This window comes from Hippoglossus hippoglossus, chromosome 3 (genome assembly GCF_009819705.1).
Source record: "Hippoglossus hippoglossus isolate fHipHip1 chromosome 3, fHipHip1.pri, whole genome shotgun sequence".
Lineage (NCBI taxonomy): Eukaryota > Metazoa > Chordata > Actinopteri > Pleuronectiformes > Pleuronectidae > Hippoglossus > Hippoglossus hippoglossus.
In genome coordinates, this window is record NC_047153.1 from 15,672,476 (window position 1) to 15,696,280 (window position 23,805).

Below are 23,805 nucleotides of genomic sequence, written 5' to 3' on the forward strand. Positions count from 1 at the left end.
TATATGATCTGGAAATCCATCATACTTCACCTGCCGCTTCCAACCTGATTTAGGGACAAACTTATGTTAAAATAAATCTGAATTCTCAGTGGAGCACAGTCGTTAAACACGTCTGTCCTTCACCGCATGCAAATGTAAATTAATGGCCATCACATTTTCATGGAAGAGAGCGAGCGAGAGAGAAAGAGAGTGAGAGAGGGAGGGAGAGAAGGGGAAGAACATAATAGGTGTTGAAATGAAGTAACTGGAACTAATTCCTTCTTCGTTCTTTGTACTATGACGAATGACACAAAATTTCATTAATTCTGGGAGGTTTTAGTGTAACGCTGCACTTTGCTTCATGGATTGTATGAGTAATATATCTGACAGTAGGTGTGTGTATCTGTGCACACCTAATTACACAAAGTCACGGGTGTGCGGGAACATGATGTGCATGTACAGGAGATGTGTAAAGAAAGATTACGTTGTCATTAGCTGCTGCGATGAGAAAAATGGGACAAGCTCCCACTCAAACTCCAAGATTTACCTTCAAATCCATTCAAGGCACCGAGGATTGATGCAGATGTGGCTCTTCACTTGGGTGAGATTTTGCTATTTTTAGCTGAAATCTACTTAGCAAGACGTTCAGATAGAACCTAAACTTAGCTGCTGCTTTTAAGATGTTTTTCTAAATCCAGCAGCAGGTCTACATTTGTGGCACTTCTGATGTAATGGAATAAAACAGACACAAACCTTGGTCTGCTTTTCGCCATCTCTGTGGTTACTTTCAGGCAACAGCTGGATTTCTGCTGTTGCTCACTATCATTTGTAAACATACTGTTAACTTTCATAATCATTTAACTGTCCAGTCTGATTACTAAGAGCTGGTAGTGAGAAATGATGATTTGATGTCACCACAATCAAGAAAACAAGAATCACACATTAAGTGTCACTTTGATTTATTGTCAGTGAGATTTAAATTGCATCTGTCAAGGCTCTAAGCCAATTGAACTACATCTATAATATTTCATCTCACACAGTTTCTCTCTCACACACACACACCTTAAAGGTTTTTCTGATGGGTTTCTGCCTTTGGTGGTTGTTCCGTGTGCACGATGGAGGAAATCTTTGTTCACAAAAAGCAACTTGTCTTTGCCTAATGCACAAACACACTCACACACACACTCACACACACACATGCACATACACACAGGCATGCTGAGGCTGAAATGATTTATGGCCAGCCATGATAATGGATTGCTTTGGCACTTGAGAAATTATGAAAAAGAAATTAATTAGCCTTTAGTGACCCTGCTGTCCATCTACCTCTCTCTCTCTCCCTCTCTCTCTTCCTCCCTCCCACTCTCTCTCACACACACACACACACACACACACACACACACACACACACACATTTTTAGCTATGCTCAGGATACACAGTGACCCTGGCACTTGGCTGCTCAGTGTGGATGTAAATACAGTCCAAATGGAGGCTACGCTTACCTGTCACAGATTTATCTACAATGGATCACATTTAAATATCTGTTAATTACAGATATTTACGGCACCACGGTGACATTTCCAATGACCCAACTATCATTACAAATTAATAACCTAATATGTTATTTAACATATAACATTTAACAGTTATTTAACATTTATTGCTAATAATTGATGTAAAGAGTAAAGTAGAAGTGAAATCCTGCAAAGTGTAATATATTCAGCCTCATTAAAATAACAACAAATACAGGGATAAAAACAGAATAAAAGCTTCACATTACAAAATGTATTTACTGCGAACAAATATGAATTATTCTGTTTGCTTCTAAGCCCAGAAGACTCCACTGTGATGAAGGTAAACGTGTGAACGCCACTGGGACAGGAACAGGCAGAGAGTGAACAGCAGCTTAGTTCTCCCTCAGAGAGGATTTCGGAGAATAGCTGTTATTTTCTCTCTCTCTCTTCAGGCAGACTTCACTTAGAGAACAGAAAGCTCGGCTCAGCTGAGGAGCTGTGGAGTTACTGCTGCTCTCCTCCTCTGTTCTCGTGCCTCTCCGTGTTTTCTTAGCTGGTGGAGGGTGAAAAAGAAGAATTTACCTGAAATACACACCTCTTTATTTTATGTCCTGGAAAGCATATGGATCAATATGTTTCAAATGGTTTGACAAAATGAGCTAAAACAACACATTTCACTATTTCAAAGTGTGAAGGCAGAACTTAAGTTGGATCCTTGGCACACGTGTAGTTCAGACATGAGCACTTGTTATAAATAATTTGGCAGTGAAAACCAGCTGGTATGAGACAGAGAAGTGTCCCGGAGAGTAACACTGGAGGAGACATGATTACAGTCCACTCCAAAATAGGTCCACACTTCAGATCCACACAAACACACAGAGGTTGAGAGGTTTGGTCTTCTCCCAACGCTGACATGTTTGTCTTTGTATATTTGTACAAGTGTGTTATTCTGTCTGTGCAATTCGGTTTTAGTCCCCTGATGTTTGTCTCATGGAGGAGATGAGCATCAGGGGACTGCAGCCACAAACTCTCGCTCTGTGACAGATACAAAGATGTCAAGGACAGTGAGTGTGTTATGTAACTCTCCCGAAATAAGTCACCTGAACAATCTTGTTGTTTTCATTTCAATATTTTGTGGAATACGAGCTGTTATATCTCTAAAATAGCTCTAAAATGTGTCTGATCTCATCTGTTAACGCAAATTGCTCAACAGTTTTCACTTTGTTGTCTGGCAACTTTATTTTTATTTTTTTCATATTTGCTGACCTTTAAACATAAACAATATTTTTATTAACAATTATTCACATGACTTGTATGTCCAATGTTTCACCCATATGGTGACAAACCCACAAACATCATTGGACGCTGCACTTCCTCTCTGTTTTGTATCTTACAACTTATTGTCTTGGTTTTCTCAGCCACTAGTTTAGTGTCTTGTTTCTCCTTCTCTCCTCAGCAGAGTTTTTACCTGTAGCAGGCAGCTTTACTTAACAAAGAAGCTCTGATAAACCCACTGTGCAAAACCTGCCTATAGCACCAAACAGCAGACAGACTAAAGCCGTGGCAGGCTGAAATTTCTAGGGAAAAATAGATGACAGTGTGAAAAAAACAATGTGAATCTGCAGACCCCTTGGCATTATGGCAGCTGTTGTAAAAGTATGTAACAGCTAAAGAATGTAACAGTTGTTTCCCTCAGGAGTTGGTGGAGACCAAAATTGGAGTTATAAGAGAGTGGATATTGGACTTTGTTTGTCAGGTGTATAGAGACTTGACTTAACGTGAAATGCTTCAGCATTTTATGTTTCATCATCTTAAAAGGTGAAATGTATTATTTTTTCTGTTAGCCCCAGGTGCCCAGAAAGGGTATTGCGGGTTTACATTATATTTGCAGAATCGAAGAATATGAGAAAACATTTCTATGTACTGATTCAGTACCTGTCAATGAAACCCGGTGTGCAGGAATATTTACTTAATCACATTTACAATGCCTGAAATCCTTATCTTGCAAGTAAAACAATTTAATTGAACTGAATTGATTTGAATGTAATTGAACGGAAGTGAATTGAAGACTGGTTGAGGGAGAACTGGAGAGAGTGAGGTCAGTTTGAAACGAAGGGAAAGCATGACAGATAAGTGAAAGAATGACAAAGACAGATAGAGAGAGTGAGTCAGCGAGGGAGACAAAGAGAGAGACACGGGGAGGGAGAGCAACATGGAGGGATTATTAGCGACTGCGCTGGGATTAGGGAGGAATGCTGAGGTCTGACACACCAGAATGTTCGCTTTGGCTTAGTGTCACTTTTCTCTCCTCCACTTCCTCTGGTTCTTTCCTCAGGTACACACCAGCTACCACCTCGTATAGGTTCAGCCCTGTCACATCACTCACTTGCCACCGATTCTCCCACAAACACACACGCATGCCTCACAGCTTGCCTCACTAAGCTGATACGTGCACAGAGGTGTTTAGTGGGTGGTACAGTTGGAGCGTGAGACAATTTTTATGGATTTTCCAGCTTTGATGTTGCAGCAGAACAAATCCAATGTCTTTTTCCAGCTGGCTGGAGATCATGAACACTGTATTCTTTCCAGATGAAGTGATAGCACCATATAACCCTGCTGCAGCTCAAACACACACACTTTTAAACACTGACACGCCAACCAAGCTTGCTGTGTGTTAAGAGAAATCTGTGAAAGCTGAGTAAAAGTGTATCATGTAACTTCGACAAATACTTTTTCTAACCACCTCCTCCTTCTTTGTCTCCCTCTCCACCTCTCCTGCAGATCTGAGTTCGACCTGGACTACGACAGCTATCACGAGGACTACTATGACAGGTACTGTCAGAGAGCTATGCATGGCAGCTCACACACCTTATTGCTTGTGTGTCACAGGAGGCTAAAGAGGATGAGGCTGAAGCACATTCTTCATCCCTGCTGTCTTCAGTCGTTTCTGCTTCCCATCGCGGTCTGCTGCGCAACTGTCAGTCATCCGCCCTCTGCTTACGCTGTTGCCTGTTACTGCTTAAACAGCCAGCAGCTCACTCATCACATTCACCCACATGTGGACATGGAAATATGCAGACATACACAAAATAAATTGATGTCCTCAGGCAGTGACAGTCAAACACTTAAATGTCATGAGATGTTGTCCATAGACTACTGGCTGGGCCATTAACCGAAAATGTATCAAGACTGACATTTATAACCTCTAAACATTAATCTTGCTCATGTCAGTTAATTTGGTTAATGCTTCCCCCAATGCGTGCATTTATGAACTGTCGGGTTTACACTACGTTCATTTTGCAGTGGCGTGTTACCCTGACGCATATTCAGGGGGGATTAGATCACGACCCGGTGGGGAGGGGATAATCGTTAATTAATCGTAATAGAGGTTAAAGTTTGAAATAATGGTAAGATTGATTTAAAGTCATATTGCCCAGCCCCATACTGTATATAAATATGGACAAATTGTCTCCACTTCCTCCCACTATCCATAAATGAAGCCATAATATCCCAGATTCATACGCTGCCTTCTTGTGCCGATGACGTGAACGAGGGATGGAACCACTATATCTAGTTCCTGCTGATGCACGCAGTCGACCAATCAGTCTCAGCTGTCAAGCACAGCGCTTTTATCGCATCAAATAACTAAACCTAACTGAGCAGAAAAATGTATACTTGAACATAAATCGACGTGACAAGAACTACCTAAAATGACTCAACAACTGATTTCCATTCTGTACTTTACCATAAAGGTTAAGTCATGAGGCAGTCCTGGTACATACTGATGTTTTAAATGGCTATTTTCTTTGTCAGTGTGAAAAGTTAAGTTATTTGTGCAATTGACTCGTCAACCAAAAGTTACAAAACCAGTTTCTGAATCACTGCAACATAAACTGCTTTTTTTCCTGGTGTCCAGACTTAAAAGTAGAAAAAAAGAATAATTTTCACCAAAAGACCTTTTCACTTTCCATTGACTTTATTTAAACCAAGCAAGGCTTGAAACGACTAAAGCAGATTTGTTTTCAGTCAGTCTAATAGTAGATTGAAAATGAATGCCAAACTTCACGGCCTGTGTTGAAAAATGTCACAGGTTATAAGCCACTGTCACTTCAGGTTAAGTTCTTCGTAGAAATGCTGTGGAAACAACAACAACCAGACATTAGGGTTATGTAATGCTCCATGTAGATACTGAAACCGAGCATATTATCTGGGACTCACTGTGCATTCACAGGCTCCTGGGATGGTCCGCTTTCCCAAGTTGCGAAGGCATTCTTCTGTGGACGCTGTAAACAAAATGTGTTGTATTTATTGGTTTAGAGCATTTAAACAACACCTTACCAATATTTGAATAATAATGAAGAGCAAAGAAAAGGTTCAGGTGTGACAGGAGTATAAATAATTTCTAACAAATGCACGTTAATCATAAAAACGTCTGTATTGGCTAAAAAGTGGTTTTAGGTGCTTGTGAGAGATGAACACTCCACACGCAAGTTAAACATTAGGAGCTACCATTCAGAGCTGATTGTAAAATTATATTCATTGGTTTATAAGTGATGACGTCAGCAACTGGTGTACCAACATTTTTGCAGACTTTCCGGGGTTGTGGTTCTGACTTGAGGCGGCGTTCCAGTGATTTTTCCCAGTGGTAAACAAACTTCTTCTGATTATTTCAGACACCACCATCAGTTGGTTTACAATCTGTGAGAATGAGCAGAATAGATTCTTGTGCCGTGTAGAGTAAAGTGCAGTGGTTACATGGCTGAAGTATTCAGACTGAGCTCTGTGTTATTGGTCCTTGACTGAAATTGCTCAGGGACCCTCCTGCATCCCCCAGGCCTCACTCATAAACACTCCACTCAGCAGATCTGAATAAAACTTACACTTACACTTACACACACACACACACACACACACACACACACACACACACACACACACACACACACACACACACACACACACACACACACACACACACACACACACACACAATGCAAGATACACCTCATTCCACTGCCTCTTTCTCGAACATATCGACGCTCTGATGCTCTAAGTATTAACCGTCATCTTTTTTCGTTTGCTTTGCTTTGCTCTGCATTTTTCTGCCTTCGCTCCGGGGGGAATACTCGCCTCGGATTTTTAATTTGTTTTTAACGCAGTGCATGATTATTTCCCATTCTGTTAGCTAGCACCACTGACAGCTGTGTGTGGATATTTATGTGTGTGTACGCACACATGTGTTTGCCTCGGGGTGAGGTGGAGACAGTGTGTGTGGGGAGGAGAGAAATGACTGTTTTTGTCTGCTGTCCTCTTGAGCAAACAATGGAGAAAAGTGTCTTTCAGCACACAGATAACAGTCCGAGTTTACAAAGCGGCTTTTGGTGTGGGGTCTAATCCATAGAGACAAACTCTCTCTCACACACACTCACACACTTTTCTGTAATCCTCGCTCGTCTACAGTCTCTCATTGTCTGAGCCGCCATTCTCTGAGATGACACTTCAAAGTCGGTGTAACAGCACATTGTCTATCTGCCCCTGCAAACTGCTCTAAAGTACTTTAAACTCCCATAAGTATTTGGTCTCTGCTCAAAGCCTCTAATCTTACACACTTCTGGTGGTCTAACACACTTCATCCTTATGTGACACTGCCATACCTGTGTGTCTGTGTGTGTGTTAGAGCCCGACTGATATGGAGATTGAACATAGAGATGGACAACGCATCTCCCCTTCCTCCCACTAGCCAGAAATGTAACCAAAATATCCCAGATACGAACGCTGCCATCTTGCGCTGATTTCATTCGGAGACAGAGTCTGCGTAGTAGCGATCAGGGTGTGGAGCCGCGGTGGCAAGGTGCTATCGATACACGCACAAGTCACTCTCAGCTGTCAATCATGACGTTTTTACACCATTTTAATAGCATGAAACAACTAATTTGACTGTTTAGTTTGATCCATATCCCACCCACTAACATGGATGACCTATACTGCAACAAGCTACCAGGTGGCGATCGAGATGCTTAGCTTCACTTTTTGGGAGTAGCCATTTTGTCCATCTTTTTCTACAGTCTGTGGTATTAGGGAGTAAAGAATTAGCGATACCGACATATCAGCCAATGTTTTTACTGTATTTTTAAAAGATTGGTATATGTCGTTATCAAACTCTTATGACAAAGAAATGTAATTGAAGTTTAACCATGAATTTCATTATTAATAACTGTAATTACAAAAATACAACTAAATATATAGAACCTGAATTAAAACATTTTATGTTAAATGTAAACATCAATACACATCTTTTCGTGATATAATTTTTATATTATCGATATAATTTTTCATCAGTGCATATTATCAAACATAAACTACAATACTGATATGACAGTGAAATGCTAATAACGAACGACATTATTGGCTGACAGATCCGTGAACAGGTCGTTTGCAGAAATCTCTGTATCAGGTAGAGCGGCTTCACAGAATATAACAGAGGAGAAAAACAACAGAGAAAAGCTTCCAGTGACTGACTGGCTAACAGCTCAATCAGTAAATCTACATTACTGTCCAAGTCAAAGTCCTTGCAGCTGACAGCTTGCCTCCCTGTCGCTGGCTTGTGATATACAGCAGAGGAGTCTTTCCCTCTCCTGGCTCTGCAGAAACCAGGCTGGGCTCAGTCTGTCCCTCATCCAGATTTATCCAGATTGAGACTATATCCGTTTGGATTGCTGTTACCACCGGGAGTTATAATGTTCTGGACCTGACCGTAGCTTTGTAACTCATTTGACCTTTTCAAATAAAAAAATTATTAACAATCTGTTGCTCAGTTGCTGCTGCTACAAATCCACAGAAACCTCTGTAAAATGGTAGATTCTGTTTGCCCCGGGCCCCACCCTCTCTGCAGCTTTGCCCCACAATCATTGGTCAGTTTTGACCTTGTACCTGGGCTTCACCTGGTCAGTGGGTCAGTGAATCACAACATCATCTCTATTTCTATTGAAACACACACACACACAGGCACAAACACAGTTTCATTTATGTTACCACTATAGCGTTTGACTGTGATACACCTCCTGTCGCCAGTGCTGTTAGCATGGCGGGGAGCTATTGATTGGCCCTGACAGAACCAATTACATTCAGTGACAGATAGAAACATGGAGCTGTCCACAGGGACGAGGCAATGGCAGAGCACAGGAGGGCGAGAGAGAGAGACAAAGGCAGAAAGTAAAAGACAAATGAAGGTAGAATCCAATAAACATCCACCTTTATATATGAGATACTTGAATAGCTGCTTTTTTACACTCACACATACATCTATATATATTCTTTCATGTCAGCTACTAACCTGTATCACTCCCTGGTTTGAGATAGGCCATTCAATAGTTGTCAATAGTTTAGACACCTTACCCACAGAAATACATGTTTTATTTCATAAAACTCTTTTTTTCTATTAACCAAATACCAGGACTTCTAAGAGGCTGAAGCCGTTTTCAGACATGAATTGGGTCGGACAATTGGGTCTGTACATTTTAGGGTGTTTGCCTTTCGCATATGAAGAACGCAGCAGGAGATTGTCTAAGTCAGACGTGCTCATAACAGCAGGGGATGTCCGTAACATTCAGGTGAAGGGTGGCGTCTGGGTAGAGAGCACGCAGGAGGCAGGACATGATGTATAAATTCAGCTGCAGATAACGCATTACTGTTTACAGGGCATCAACCCTGGCGTTGGTTCTAATCAACAAAAGCTCTCTTCTACATCTGTGGAACCTCTTTTTTATTTCCAGTTTTGCCTCCATCGCGGGTTAGAAACGTCATCCACGCATCCTCTTGCTGGCTGTGAATTCTCACGTTGGCTTTGGGGCTGGCAGGAAAAGCTCTGGGAGAATGTCAAGAGCGACAGACTCGCACATTTTTGTCACATACAGCCCCTCTGCATAATTTCAGGAAAATGTCCGGAGTTCAGTGCTTGTCTGAAGCAGCACAAGTTAAAGTGATGCAAACCGGTTTTATTAGTACGAACCTTTGACTGTCGCTGTATCCAGGAGACTTGTGTGTTCACTCACCTTTTAAAAGGTTCAAGGAAAAGACTGAATAAAGGGATTAAACAGGCACTCACACTTCACTGCTCTATCTTTAATCAGGGAATGCATTAATGTCAAACTGATTAAAAAACGAATCAGGTCACAAACAAAAAAAAGAAATAGTCTAAAATTAACATGAACGATTCTATTTTGATGATGTTCTCAAACTACACAACACTATAGGCCAGGGGGATGAAAGTGTGTGTAGCATGCTGTGTATTGATCTGGAAGAAGAGTGAGGTGATCTTGTGAGTAAACGCTTGCCACCTGAAGATGGCTTTAAAAGCTTTGTCCTGGCTGTGGATAGCTCCCACTGCCTGCAGAACAATTACTATCTCCACTGTCCGTCACATGCTTACTTTAGTTGTCTGAGTATATTGTTGTTGCTCTGTGTGAGGACTGGGCATCATAACACTTTTGTATTTCCAGGGTGTATGACTACCAGCGTGTGCCGGCATCCCTGTCTCCTCTGCCCCTGGGACCCAGTGTGGCCAAGCGACCCCGCTCCTCCTCCCACTCCTCCGGCCACAGACGCAGTCGAGACAGAGCCCACTCCAAAAGCTCCAGAGCCCACTCCACTAGTTCAAGCACAGCCAAGTGTGAGTAATGTGTCTGAACTAAGGCTCGAAGCTGTATTCAGTCGAGGTCATGACGACAGGCTGCGTCAGATGATTCCCGTTTGCCCGAAGCTCTTGAATGCAATGGTCATCCTCTCTGCATTTAGAATTAAATGTTTATTACAGCTAAAGCTTCTGATAAAAAGCAGCCACACACTGTTTCATACACAGGAAGACAGGCTCATTGGATCCGTACCTTCTCATCCCTTCAGCACAAAGTTATCACAGGCCAAATATTCTGTGTGTACTCGACACACACCGATTCTAGGTCAGTGGTTCACAAGCATTTTACTGGTCAGAGGCAGGAAAAAAAAAAACCCAATCCACATTTGTTATCAATTATTAAAAAACAGTGAAGCAACAAATAAAAACAGGATCCAAGTTGAATTTGAGGGAAATAAAGATCAGCGCGTTAGCAGATCTTTAGTTTTTCTACATAAATGAATTTAACTCAACTTCGTTTCGCTCCATATTTTTACCCAAGTCAACCATGTGCCCCCCCCCCCACAGCAATCTCCAAGCCCATCGGCTGTTGTCTGATTACAAATTAGCCTCAGGGAGCAACAGCCAGTATTTTGAGGCCTCCGTTGTAGACAGTGGAAGTTGAACGTTTCTCCATATAAAACACAAACAGTGATACTTTTTTGTTTTAGGTGTTTTCTAAATTAAAAAGCCTATAGCCGATGCAATTGAGTCAATGTGTTCCTCCTCTTTCTCTCTCCACATGGACTGTTTACCTGCGGGCAACCAAAGCCTGCTCAAACCTGATAAAACAAAAAAACGGAAACCAGAAAACTTCCTGCCCCAAAATCTTGTTCCCCGTCTACAGGTTCTGCATATTCACAAGCAGAATCTGTTTATAGAGATTACGCCTGCAGTGGTTCTTTCTTTCCCCCCAGGGGGCAGCATCCTCATTTCTCTGATGTTGCTTTCATTAGCCTGAGTAGCAGATCAGAAATGTAAATAACCTCTATCACATCAAATATAATTTCAGGGTGCATTGTTTTTAATGTAAACAACCACAAACTCCTGTGAATTGTATTCATACTTCAATAGTAGCATTTTTCAGTAATATTTAGACATTTTTAGAAACAGACACTAACACTTACTCACTGAGAAATTGATGAGAAGGTTGATGCCACCGTCTGGAGCCAGGAGACAGTTTCTTAAGGCTTAACATCGGTGACATCCCACTGTCTCAGGGTGACCAGAGGACTTCAGGCCTGAGATTGAAAAAGTCTGTCTTGCTCAGGACGGTTCCTAACTGATTGAAACGGCCCAGACGTTGATAAGAGCTGGTCGAATTCTCTAAATGCTTTGGAAAGATGTTTCAATTGTTCGCCTCTTATCTCCTTTAGCACAGCACTGACCAAGGCGTCTGTCTTCCTCTTATGTCCTTATGAATTTTACTTCACATCTTTTCTTGACCTCAAGATGTTTAAGTCTTTACACTAAACTAAGCTAATCAGCTGCTCGCTTCAGCCATATGCAGCTCTAAACTGTAAAGCTTTCAGATATGGTAATAATGTTCTGAAATGTGTTGAGCTCTTCCTTCAAAGTTCTCTCTGAAGATAATTTTCTCTCGGGTTGTGTAATGTCCCAGTGTCCCTCACGTTCTCTGTGTCTCTGTGTCCCTGCAGTGGGCATGGAGGAGTTGCAGGTGATTAAAAAGGAGCTGACTCTGATAAAGACACAGATCGATGGGCTGCTCGACAGTCTTGAAAGGATGGACACACAGAAGAGTGACCACAAAGGTGAGACGCTCATTCAGGCAGACGGCGGAGGCGGGTCAGTGTGAAACTGGATGATGGATAATCCATTCGCACATCAAAAACATTTTAAGGTGGACTCCGGTGGTACGCCAATTTCAGGTTTCTGCTTGATTTGCTCCACCAGTCACAGAATGATTCAGGGCCCGTGCCGCAGGGAGACTGCTGGCTGGGGAACACACTGTGCCAGCGGAGTCGCTCCTGTTATACCTGACAAATCAATTATTTTTCGTCTTGTCAGGGTTTTTAAAAAAATGTTGAATGAATGGCAAAATCAGCTGGAGTAGGGACGTCAAGATGGAACATGCTGAACAAAGGGTTTGTTTAAAGTAACTGATGGATGAAGCTTCAGGATAAAAACAAATATCAGAACGACAGCGGCTCAGTGTAGGAAAGAGCTGCTGCTGCCCTCATGTGGACGTTAAAGCACAACACAGTAACTCCCAGCTCGGAGGATGAATGAATCAAAGCTTTGTTATCCTTCGTAAGGAAATTGCTTTTTACTGCAATCTTAATTAAAATAATCACAAATCGTAAAAAACAGGATTTACAACACTCATGTGGTGCAGTCCACCTTCCGCTAAGCACTTTGTCCTCAGTCGCTACCACACTAAAAACGCTTTATTTATTTTTTATACACAAAGACAGTTCTTTAACCTTGATTCTAAAGGTCATCATCAAAACATTGTGCTGAATTTATAACAAAACAATTTACTAAACAGACAAAGTGACAGCTGCGGCTGCAGGTTAGCAGCTGGGTGTGTGTGTGTGTGTGTGTGTGTGTCTGTGTGTGTGCACGCAGAAAAGTGTGTGTACGCATGTGTGTGTGTTCTCCCCTCTGCTTTGAATGACCTTGTACGATGGATAGCTCTCATCTTCATATTAATTTATCTCCGGCTCCACTTGATTCCCCTGTCTCTCACTATCTAGCCTGCTGTCTCTCGCTTCCCCCCCCCCCCTCCCCCGTGCTTCCTCCTCATCTGTCCTTCAACCTGTCACTCCCACTCTCGCTCTTGTCATCTGGTACAACGTCAGTGCGCAGACACTTTGTGAGCCACAGTAAACATATTTCTTCACACACATTTCCAGATAAGGAATAAGGTCCAAACCACATAGTTTTCCCCCTAATTCCCGTGTGTTGGTTTCTGTGTGGTAGGGTCTCCCCTGAGAGAGGACAGTCCGGCCTGCTCCCCGTATGCTCTGTCCGCCAGCAGCCCGGAGCACTCCCCCTCCTCCCTCTCTCCACCCAGCTCCCGCCATCGGATCCACAGGGAGAGCGCTGGCCTGAGGGAGCCCGATGATGACCACCACACGGTAAATGCACATCTACACATCTTCAGGAATTAATACAAAATGTATCAGCGGGGGGGACAGCGCTCTTATGCAGCATGGCACACATTTTCTGCTGTTAACATTGAGATTCATGACAAAGGTCAAAAATGGTGCAGCAGTTTTCTTACTCTGTCTGGGCCTTTTTGTGGATGAAGACATATTCATTTGCCAGATTTTTATTCTTATCTGCACAAAATTGCACACACTCATAAATATGTTCCCAAATATGCTGTCTGATAAATTAACAAACATTTTGAAAACGCAATATTAAAGAAAAAATCCTGGACCTGCCCCCAGATGCAGATCCTCAACATAATTGGTTCTTCCCTGACACATACTGCATCCTTCCACCTAGTGGTAATCGTTTTTGCTTAATCTTTCTTACAAACAAACCAACACACACAGACATGGGTGGTAACATAACCTCCTTAGCAGAGATAATTAGAAAACTTGAATATGTCCAGAGACCAAATTATATTTTCAACTGATTAGTTCAGTTTTATTTTTAGAAACCTGTCCTTTACACAGACAAGACATCTAGAGGTCTCAGTCTTGTGACGCATGTGCACATGTGCGTGTCTACTGTGAAATCAGATTATACATGCATAATGAAATTCTACTTAGTCATTCTGAGCTTGCAGTTTAAATAAAAAGTCTCTTTGTTTGTCTCTCTCTCTTCTGTCTCATTGTTTGTCTGTCACAGATGAGCAACCACAGCTCTGATCCAGAGGAGGAAATATGAGGGAGGAGACTCGGACGAAATGTAGGAGATGTGGATTAAGTGCCAAACACTGAGGAAGAGAACGACCACAGCCGAGCCAACGCTCATACCAGAGGCTTCATTCCCCAACTGGGTGTACATATCAGATAACACAGTACTTTTAATTGTATTGCAGCAGCTTGGTTTGCGTGACTATACTTTAACGTGAAATGGCTGACACGGGGGATTTATACACACAGACACACAGATGTGGATGTGATTGACAGGAGTTAATGTTGGCCTGAGAGAATGAGGCGGGATCTTATCTAGAAAGTAATTATAAAGACGAGCTGGAAGCAGGTTCATTTAACGTTTTCTTCTGTGTGAGTGGCTTTGCACCAACACCAATATTCCAGTATTAATCCAAATGTGACAATACAGCTGTCTGATTAAACGTTATGTAACCTCCGGTTTATCCTTTCAATTTTTCTTCATATAGAAAGACAGAATGAGAATAAACAGTAATACACAGTAATAATTTAAAATAATAATAATAAAATGTGTATTTATGGCACAAGAATCTTTCTGCTGCTTCAACAGTTTATACCAGAAAAGAAAGATCTAAAAAACAATGTCTCTAAGGAAAATGTAAGCATTTTACTCTTCTCTTTAACATTTTATGTTCACAAAGCACAATTAATTAAATTATGCAGAAAACTATTCAAAAACTGGATATACGAATTAATCATGTAACCACTTTAATATCATTGTCAATTCCAGAATAAGGGTCAAACTGGAATATTGTGTGCATGTAGTGTAAATGAAAAAAATACATCTGTGTGTCTCAAAGTATTTTCGACTTGTAAAAGAATAAGATCTTTGATGGCAGCCTTTTGTTGACAGTCAACTAATTCTTGCTCTTGCTTGTACATGCTGATCATTCAGGAGAGAAAAAGAGTTTGATGTTTTTTTGCTTGTAAGTTTCAGGTACGCTACATCTGATTGCTACTCTCTGAAAGTATTATACAGACAACCTTATAATGTTTAGACATACTAGTAGTTTCTCTACTTTAAATGTGTGAGAGGAATGTTGCAGCTCTCTTCCCCTCTGTTGTTGGCACTTAAAAGGCCCAGATCAGTGTGTAATATTGTGTATTATTGTAAAACTTTGCTGTAACTGTTCTGCTGTCTGATTTTAGTCTTGCTTTAGGACTTCTCGTATGTTTTTTTTAAAGACGATGATGATGTTATTATAATTCTTATAGTGTTACATGTTTTTGTTTGCGATCTTAAGATAAGCCAAGTGGAAATACTCATTGTCACAGTAGTAAAAGTATTTTCATATTGACTATAAACGCAGTTCATGTTGGTGTGTTTTATTCTGACAGAAACAGAGGAAATAATGGCAGAAGAAACAAACATTTGGAAATGATGTGAAAACAGGAAAATATAAAATTGCTCATGTTACCAAACTAGACCACATACACAACAATCTGAGGTGTGCAAATTATATATGGAGAAAATATATTGTATAGTAATTGAACTGGGGAGGACATGGGAGGTAAGATAATGGTAAATACATCACATTGAGACAGAGTGGATCATTAGAGCCACTGATCACATAGTGACATATATTGAACCTACTTCTCAGATGGTTTCAGCAAAGGTCTGACCCACAGGAGACTGTGTGCGATATCAGCAACATGAACCAGACTCACACTGTAACGTTTTCCACCCAGACAATGTTTCCCATGAAAAGAATCAAATCTAAAACTCAGTCGGTGTCATAATCCAGCAACATGTCATAAAATGAAATGAGTCAATTGGTTCTGTGAGATTTTTTCAGTCTGTCACTCTTGCACATGCTGAGGAGTCAAGGCTCGGAAACAGAATCAGGCAAATTTCTCACAAATCGTAAAAAAGGACAATTTTACCTTCAGCCTCTTCAACACCTGCTGTCACTCTGGAAATTCAACTTACATATCTGAGACAGAAAAGAACTGATTTATAAAGCTGAGATGCTACGGCCACACAGAAAGGAAATAGTTGATGGTGAATAAAGTATAAAAGTAATAAGGTTAAGATGTTTATTTGTTACTGTTGAGTTGAAAGAAGCAATAGCACATACAATAAAGCTTTTGAAGTATTACCTAACAGGAAGAGTATTTAATCATTTTAAGAATACACAATGTGTGGTGCAGACAAATGTGAGCTTCAGTGCCATTTATAATATTTCCATTATATATATTTTTCTTCTGATGAAGTCATGAGGTACAATGTTTTTTTTTATGTTGATTCAATCACATGAGGAAATACAGTTTTAACCAATTCATATTAATTATTGAGATTAATTAATTTATCTACAACAAACTGTCGTAACTTGAATTCAGTTCAGTTCACAAGTGAAGGCAAATTAGATATTGAGTTATAACATTTACCCCAAACCGTCTGGTGGTTGCTGTGTGTAGGTACAAACTCTCTGACCAGATCATTTACTGACATTCTCAAAGTTTTACCATATCATTTATTAAACAGCAATAAACACACAGTAGACTTGACTACTTGAACACATTTCTGATGTGCTGAGTACCACAGTTTGGTACATGAGAATCAGAAAAACCAGAGGAGTAGTTCACAGTCACCGTAACAAAACATGATACAGGGAATTGCTTGTTTTCAACTTTTAGCACCAAATGATCCCTTAAAGGTCCAGTGTGTAAGATTTAGGTGAAAGGGATCTATTGACAGGAATTTAATATAAAATAATCCTATTGATGTTTTCACGAGTGGGTTTCAAACTAAACACCCTTTGAGTTTTTATGAAAACTGAAGGTTACCACATGTTCTCTTTCATGTTTGGAAGAGGAGGATGAGGTGAGGGGTATTCAGCTGCAACATGCAACTTCACCACTTCATGTCACTACATTCTACACACTGCAACTTTAAATTTGAGAATATTATAACGCTCGGATGTGAATTACATTGGAATGTGAAGTTGAGGGTGTGTGGGGGGAGGAGACAGAGCACATGTCCTGTCAGTGAGGAAATTCAAGCAGGAAGCTGCAGGTGAGGATATCTAGCAAGGTAAGAAAATAAAAGATTGTTTCTTTAACTACAATTTAGTACAATCGTGCCACTTTAAATGAGCCCCCGTCTCAATGCAGTCGACTGTGATCATTCATTTCCACTGAGTTCAAAGTGCTGGAGGCAAAGTGTGACTAAAGGGACTCTTGCAAAACTGGTCGTCTGTTGACAAAGAGATAAGCACATGTCTACTGAACAGGCCACAAGTTATGCTACTGAAGTCTGATGCTGTTAAATAAACCGTAACATTGCATTCCTCAGTTAAAACTGCTGACCCAGTTTCATTCCCTCATTGCATTCTTCAGCACACATGAGTGTGTCCAGGCTGCAGAAACTGAAGGGTCATATTTTGCCTGAAAATAAGGTAAGCACAAAACTCTAACTAAACTACCTCTATCAAATAGAAGATTTTTGACTTAACATGATGAATGTTGCTACACAGCATTATACATTGAAACTGTTATATTGCACTGATTACAGTATCATATGGCAACTACATGAACTCAGTGGCTGTGGAGACATTTGGGTTAAATGACTCATCAAATTCAGAGACAGAACTTACATAATATTATATCCAGGGTATTTATTAACATTAGATTTACATTTTACAGTCAGATATGATTAACAACTACCTGGTATTGTGGTTATTAAGTCATGGTGGGAAACCTTCCTCCCATAAAGGTCCATTTCAGTTGTTCTAACACTGTTGTGGTGATTTTAACAATTGTTTTACGATTTTACCTTGATTATTTTTAATAGTGCGTTTTTACTGACATAAAGCACCATGATTTTGTGTCTGTGAAAGGAGCTATACAAATATAATCTGATTTACTTACTATGACACACTGACCTCTAATGTCCTGTTGTTCAATCATCCTGAGGATATTGTGTTATAAATGTTCATGTTCACATCCTTGTTTTCTATATATAAGATTAGTTGATGACAGATAAAACTACAAATCAGAATTTAAAAGAATTATTGTCATATTGTCTGTTGTAATCTGATGCTTTTCTCTGATGAAAGACAAAGAATCACAATTCAAAAATTCTTATAAACATCAGGATGCTCCCATCAACTCTTAGTTCTACGTAATTGTCGTGTTTAAATAGGATGTCCAGTGTAAATTCAGACTATATGTGGTCAATTTGGAATAACCTGGCACAGATAATTAAAAATTACATGAATTCAGTGTATATTTGAGAAAACTTGTTGCCTGTCTGAATATAATTGTGTCACTCGTCAAGTATATGTGAGAACTATTTGAGATGCAAGCTCATCCATTTAAAGTCTTACTCCCTCGGTCTGTAGAGCACAGCAATGGCAGGCTCACCAGGTCCGCTCACCACTCACGTGCTGAATACAGCCTCGGGCATCCCTGCTTCCAACATGGCCCTCAGCCTCTCTCGACAAGTCCCCTCCACCAATGACTGGACACTGATAACCACTGGGTAACAACCTGAAAAACAGATCCTAGATTCATTTCAGAGTCTCAAACATTACTCTTGCAAACCTCATCACATATCTTACATCTTGTGTCTCAACAGGACCACTAATGACGATGGACGTTGCCCAGGGCTCATCACAAAAGAACTGTTCACCCCTGGTGTGTACAGACTGCGTTTTGACACCGCTCAATACTGGGCGAGTATGGGCGACACCAGTTTCTACCCCTATGTTGAGGTGAGGAAACATTTTTGTGTTGACATCGTATGTGTATCCTCATTTAACCAGTAGTGTGAAGATGATAACAGTCTTTCCAATCAGTGTGATCATGTTGGTTGTTTGTTGCAGATTGTCTTCACTATAAATGACCCTGGACTGAAGTACCACGTCCCCTTGCTGCTGAGTCGTTTCTCTTACAGTACCTACAGAGGGAGCTAGAGTTCAGATGGGATGAAGTCCTGAGACTGCCTCCATCTCTCAGGCACACACAGGCAGTGACAATCATATTCAATATGTTTCTGATATTATCTGTACTTAGGCTCTATCATAATGTTTAAAATCTATTTCCCAGTCACTATGACATACAACATTTTTATTGACCCATCGAATAAAGTGTTTCCGATTTGTTTTTATTTTGTAAAAATGGAAGTGATTCTTGCTCTTTCTGTGTTTTTAAAGAGGCAAAAGTGGCCAAGTTTAGTACAGTAAAGATGCCACAAGAATATACATTTTATACATATACACAAATTCATAATTATCCGTGCAGTAGCGATGGTGCATTTTTGATAAAAACAAAACAACTATAAACTACACCCATTATAAGAGCACGACTTCACCACAGTCAAGTGATTTCAACATCACCAGCACTGAATTATTATATGTCCCACATTAAAATAAACTTAGGCCTCAGGTCAGATATGTTAAGTTAAGTATACTTAACATATCACTGTATTTATATCTTTGTGAGGACCGTTGGAGGGTTAAGACTTGGTTTTAGGGTTAGAGGTAGAATTAGGTTTAGGTCAGGGTGAGGTTGAAGGTTAAGCATTTAGTTGTGATGTTTAGGGTTAGGGTAAGGGGCTAGGGAATGTATTAGGACTAGGGTTAGGGTTATGTCAATGAGTGTCCTCACTAAGATAGAAGTACAAACATGTGTGTGTGTGCGTGTGTGCATGTGTGTTTGGTTTTCTTGCTCTCATATTCTTGACTATATTTATGTTGCCTTTGTTTACACGTGTGTGCTCTCTGTGAGTGTGTTGCATGCATTTTGTGTGTTCAATAGAAAAAATACAATGAAATAAAAAATACAATATTAAAACAATCGATTGTAGGAACTGAATTCCATTTAATTGAAAGAGTTTAATTCGGATGAACCTTCGTCCTCGTGATTAAAACCAAATCCAGGACAATCTGTTTTCCACAATCTCTACTGCTGGTGATCTGCTCTGTGGTCGATTGCTTCCCCCTGCCTGTCGGATGGATCAGTCTCATCCACATCGACTCCTCTTCCTGCGGCTGGGTAGGGCCTTGGCTCTGATGGGAGAATAGTTAGATTTCTTTAGCTCAACACATTCTCTCATCCTCTCGGACCTTTGGCTCCATTTTCCCCTTTGTGAAACCATGGCGGACGACGAGTTAGAGGCGATCCGGCGGCAGAGGATGTCGGAACTACAGGCAAAACACGGGGTGAGACACTCTACATCAGCCGAGGAGCGTGCTAGCAGCCGCCCTTATAAGGGGGTGCTGGGTTCATGCTGCTGCTAGCTAGTGGAGCTAAATCAGTCACCTCACTAACACAAAGCTGTCACACAGGGAACACACCGCACATGCTCACTTATTAAAGCGAGGAGAATGTGTGTAAACCGGTTAAAACCAGCTGTGATGAACAGAAACCACAATAATCACCAGCATCGCCTCCCTGCTAGCTTTGAATCTATTGTGATCCAGCGATCTGACAATGTGAAGCCTCATTGGAGCTAAACGAGTAATAAACCAGTCACTGTTTTATTCATGAGACAATAACCTGACTGATATGGCTCAGGTTGATATTTCCTTTATTAACGAGATTCTCTATTGTTCTGCTAACCCAGAAGGCTGGACAGTTTCTGATCTTAATTTTGTTTATTTCATTAGAAACTTATTAAAGAATACAGGGAAATATACTAACTACTATGTTGTAAGACCGTATTTTACATATACTTACTGTGGTATCCTTTAGAATGTAATATCGTGAAGGGCTGGGCCATAAAACACTGTCAATAATTATGGGAATGTACTTTTCATTAATAGCAGTGAAATCAAAATCAAATATATATGTTGACATAATCCTTATGTATTGTGTAAGCACTGTGAGGAGGTATAACACAAAATGTATCTTCATCAGGTTATTCTTTTGTAAAACAAAAAATAGAGTTGAGTTTTTCTTACCTTCACTCAGGAGTCTTAATACAACCACAGTGAAGCAGTGCTGACTGTAAAAAATACATCATTAAGGAGCTAAAACCAGTCTTTGATTTGAAAGAAATAATAATGTGACATTTATTGTGATAATTATCAATATCGACCAATATGAGTCTTTTATCTTGATATAATTATTTCGCCCAGCACTAATTTCAAGCAGATTTCAATCAGTGCATTCATTAAACACAAAGTGTGTTGTTAGATTACTGAACCTTAGTCTCACAGTAGAATTTCAGTGCTTAAATGTCAACGACTGCAATGATTAATTGTTAAATATAGTTTATAATAAAATAATCAACTGCTTTGATAATACTTTTTTTTTTAAAGCGAAGAATGAAAAAACATTTGCTTTGTCGCACACGATACTAAACTGAGGGTTTGGAACTGATTGACAGACAAAACAAGACGTGCAGTCGAGCCTTCATCTGATGAAAATGATAGCTGGCATTTTCCTAAATTTTCTGCTATTTTATAGAGAAAACAAATTCAGTTGCTGAAAAAAGTAAACTGCAGGATAATCCATAATGAAAAAAAATATCACAGACCTTGTTTTGAGTTAGAAACTGGCCCCATTACATAGTCTGTTCTCCAGTGAGTACTGAGAGGTTAAAGTAGTGTCCCACTGAGTACATACATAGTTAATGCCTTGATACATACAGTATATTGTACATATCATTAGTGTAGTCTCCCTCTAACCCACTGTATTTTTCATGTTGCTGTCTCGCATGTTCTTCCAGGATGCTTCAAATAATCAGCAAGGAGAGGAGGCCAAACAGAGGTGAGATGTGTTCAATACTTATAGCGATTATAATTTATTTATATACTCTACATTGACTTCTCTGCAGATCTGGAAACTTCTTTATTACCTTTAAATTGAATATCAACTTTTCCAGAATCGCAGTTTATTTAAAAAACAATGAGAATTTAAACCCGTGGAACTAAACTGATTCTCTACCGGATGTATGTCTTTGTTTTAATTTTACTTTGTCTTATATCCAAACAGTATTTCATAGATGCTGATGTGGGAATATAATTACTTTATATTTACAGAGATAGTGATATGAGGAACTCTATATTGGCCCAAGTTCTTGACCAGTCTGCCCGTGCCAGATGTAAGTCTGCTCTCAAATTCCTATTTTAGCCTGTTGAAATGTTCCTTTTGGAAATGAATCATGTTTACTCTTTTTCTTCAGTAAGCAATCTTGCTTTGGTGAAGCCAGAGAAGGCCAAGGCAGTTGAAAATTATCTCATTCAGATGGCTCGCTTTGGGAAGTTGGGAGGAAAGGTAAGAGCATGTCTTCTGAAGCTTGACGTGCTGTGTATGTGGCTTTATGCTTATATTCTCTCACATGGCAGCAGTGCAATGACCAGATTCTCTCGTCAGATTTCTGAGTCAGGCTTGATCGAAATCCTCGAAAAGGTCAGCCAGCAAACAGAGAAAAAAACCACTGTCAAAGTAAGTGCCTCTGAAATGCTGCATATGTTTGGTGCATTTATTTCTCTCTAGTGCAGCTGACATTTTTTTTTTCAAATCTTCTGCCAGTTCAACAGACAGCGGGTGATGGACTCAGATGATGACGATGATTTCTAACTCTCAATTGGAACCCTGGAACGAGCCAAGAAATCGGGAGAAGAAATGCTTTACTTGGACTCGGATAGCATCTCTAACCAGCGTATTCCAGTTAGCTAAATCATGGGATGCTGTGGGTCTCTGGAAAACACACCAATACATGAGGTTGACATTGTGGCATCAGTGGTGGGGGGTAGAATACACACAGTGTCAAATAAGGCGGTCTTTTGTGACCTTTTTTCAGTCAAGTTGACATAAATTTGCACTGTATATGTTGTACCCCTGACAACTCACAGCACTGTGTGACTCCTCTTGTTCTTCGTGGTAGTTACTCTTTTATTTCTCCATGGTCGATTTCTGTTCTTCATATGTATAATGTTAGACAAAATGCAAAACTCTGCTGATGCATTTGATCTAGAGTGTTCATTTAATACAATACATTGTTTCTATTCAGGGCCAGTGTCCTGTTACCCCTGGATGTTGCACTTGGATATTTTTTTTTGCTGACATGTATCTTGAAGGTTTACATAAAAATAAATTAAGCCTTAAATTCACGTTTTGCTTATTTCTAAGGGAACCATTTCTAGTTTTTAGCCGCTTAAGAGGTTAACATTTTGGGTTTTAACACAAATTCTGTTCCACTGGGTTGGACAATGTTTTCAGACAGTTTTCAGTTCAGAATCAAGAATCAAGAATTAACAGTTTTTTTAATTGATCCATGTAGTTTTTTTGTTTTTTTTAAGAAACCAAAAAGCTGAAACCTGACTTAATTTTTTATGTGTGAGAGACTTTGTGTCAAGTCCAGAGCCACTAGAGTTGATATGCAAACTTTTGTTCCCACAATTAACACATCACAGTGAACTGCAATTACCCAAGGAAGTACTTTTTTAACTGTTGCATGGTCTCAAGTTAGTTTGCTTACAGTTGATATCCATTTTACAAACACTACAATATAGTTATACTTAACTGTAGGATCACTTTGGACTATTTAGTTCCTGCATTAAGTGGGAAGGAGAAACATCTTCTGCCAGAAAAGGACAAACTACATAAAATTTATTTATCAGAAGCTTTGGAAGTTTTAAAATCCTTTAATTTAAAAAAAATTGACAAGTTATGATCCTGCATTAATTTTTTTCTTAACTTTAATGCATGTAAACATATCCTTAACATTCCTATTAAACACCCAAAGAACAGTATTAGTGATCGTTATGCAGACGGATGCCTCTGCCATTGTTAAACTGTTTTATCATTCTTTCTTATGCATTT

The 23,805-nt window shown here is 40.0% G+C and overlaps 3 protein-coding genes across 5 annotated transcripts in view; all 3 read left to right on the forward strand.

The window, feature by feature from the left end:
- si:dkey-234i14.2 (heterogeneous nuclear ribonucleoprotein C) overlaps positions 1–15,336 on the forward strand; it is a 63,872-nt gene extending 48,536 nt beyond the window's left edge. For both annotated transcript variants that reach the window (XM_034581229.1, XM_034581230.1), the window contains 5 exons: positions 4,276–4,326; positions 9,993–10,162; positions 11,821–11,934; positions 13,106–13,263; positions 13,985–15,336. In XM_034581229.1, coding sequence (XP_034437120.1) covers positions 4,276–4,326; positions 9,993–10,162; positions 11,821–11,934; positions 13,106–13,263; positions 13,985–14,023 — 532 coding nt within the window. In that variant the 3' untranslated portion in view covers positions 14,024–15,336. The remainder of the gene's footprint in view (positions 1–4,275; positions 4,327–9,992; positions 10,163–11,820; positions 11,935–13,105; positions 13,264–13,984) is intronic.
- Positions 15,337–16,865: 1,529 nt separating this feature from the next.
- Positions 16,866–19,819, forward strand: LOC117759232 (5-hydroxyisourate hydrolase-like). 2 transcript variants are annotated; one of them, XM_034581262.1, is made up of 5 exons: positions 16,866–17,065; positions 17,371–17,429; positions 18,375–18,514; positions 18,611–18,746; positions 18,858–19,819. In XM_034581262.1, the coding sequence occupies exons 2-5, from the start codon at positions 17,376–17,378 to the stop codon at positions 18,945–18,947; spliced, it is 420 nt and encodes a 139-aa protein (XP_034437153.1). In that variant the 5' UTR covers positions 16,866–17,065; positions 17,371–17,375; the 3' UTR covers positions 18,948–19,819. The 2 variants fall into 2 exon arrangements, with proteins under 2 accessions (XP_034437153.1, XP_034437154.1); XM_034581263.1 differs by having other exon boundaries at positions 16,866–17,047.
- Positions 19,820–19,990: 171 nt separating this feature from the next.
- Positions 19,991–23,077, forward strand: pdcd5 (programmed cell death 5). Its single transcript, XM_034581264.1, has 6 exons — positions 19,991–20,195; positions 21,707–21,747; positions 22,020–22,081; positions 22,163–22,254; positions 22,354–22,425; positions 22,513–23,077. The coding sequence occupies exons 1-6, from the start codon at positions 20,130–20,132 to the stop codon at positions 22,558–22,560; spliced, it is 381 nt and encodes a 126-aa protein (XP_034437155.1). The 5' UTR covers positions 19,991–20,129; the 3' UTR covers positions 22,561–23,077.
- Positions 23,078–23,805: the final 728 nt, after the last annotated feature.

What these genes read in the sequence shown, in the direction of transcription:
- pdcd5 (XM_034581264.1), top strand. Translation starts at nt 20,130, where the DNA reads ATGGCGGACGACGAGTTAGAGGCGATCCGGCGGCAGAGGATGTCGGAA. An exon ending in AACTACAGGCAAAACACGGG is followed by an intron (nt 20,196 to 21,706) that starts GTGAGACACTCT and finishes ATGTTCTTCCAG; the next exon opens with GATGCTTCAAATAATCAGCA. An exon ending in CCAGTCTGCCCGTGCCAGAT is followed by an intron (nt 22,082 to 22,162) that starts GTAAGTCTGCTC and finishes CTTTTTCTTCAG; the next exon opens with TAAGCAATCTTGCTTTGGTG.
- LOC117759232 (XM_034581262.1), top strand. Translation starts at nt 17,376, where the DNA reads ATGAGTGTGTCCAGGCTGCAGAAACTGAAGGGTCATATTTTGCCTGAA. An exon ending in ATATTTTGCCTGAAAATAAG is followed by an intron (nt 17,430 to 18,374) that starts GTAAGCACAAAA and finishes CTCGGTCTGTAG; the next exon opens with AGCACAGCAATGGCAGGCTC. An exon ending in GTTTCTACCCCTATGTTGAG is followed by an intron (nt 18,747 to 18,857) that starts GTGAGGAAACAT and finishes TGTTTGTTGCAG; the next exon opens with ATTGTCTTCACTATAAATGA.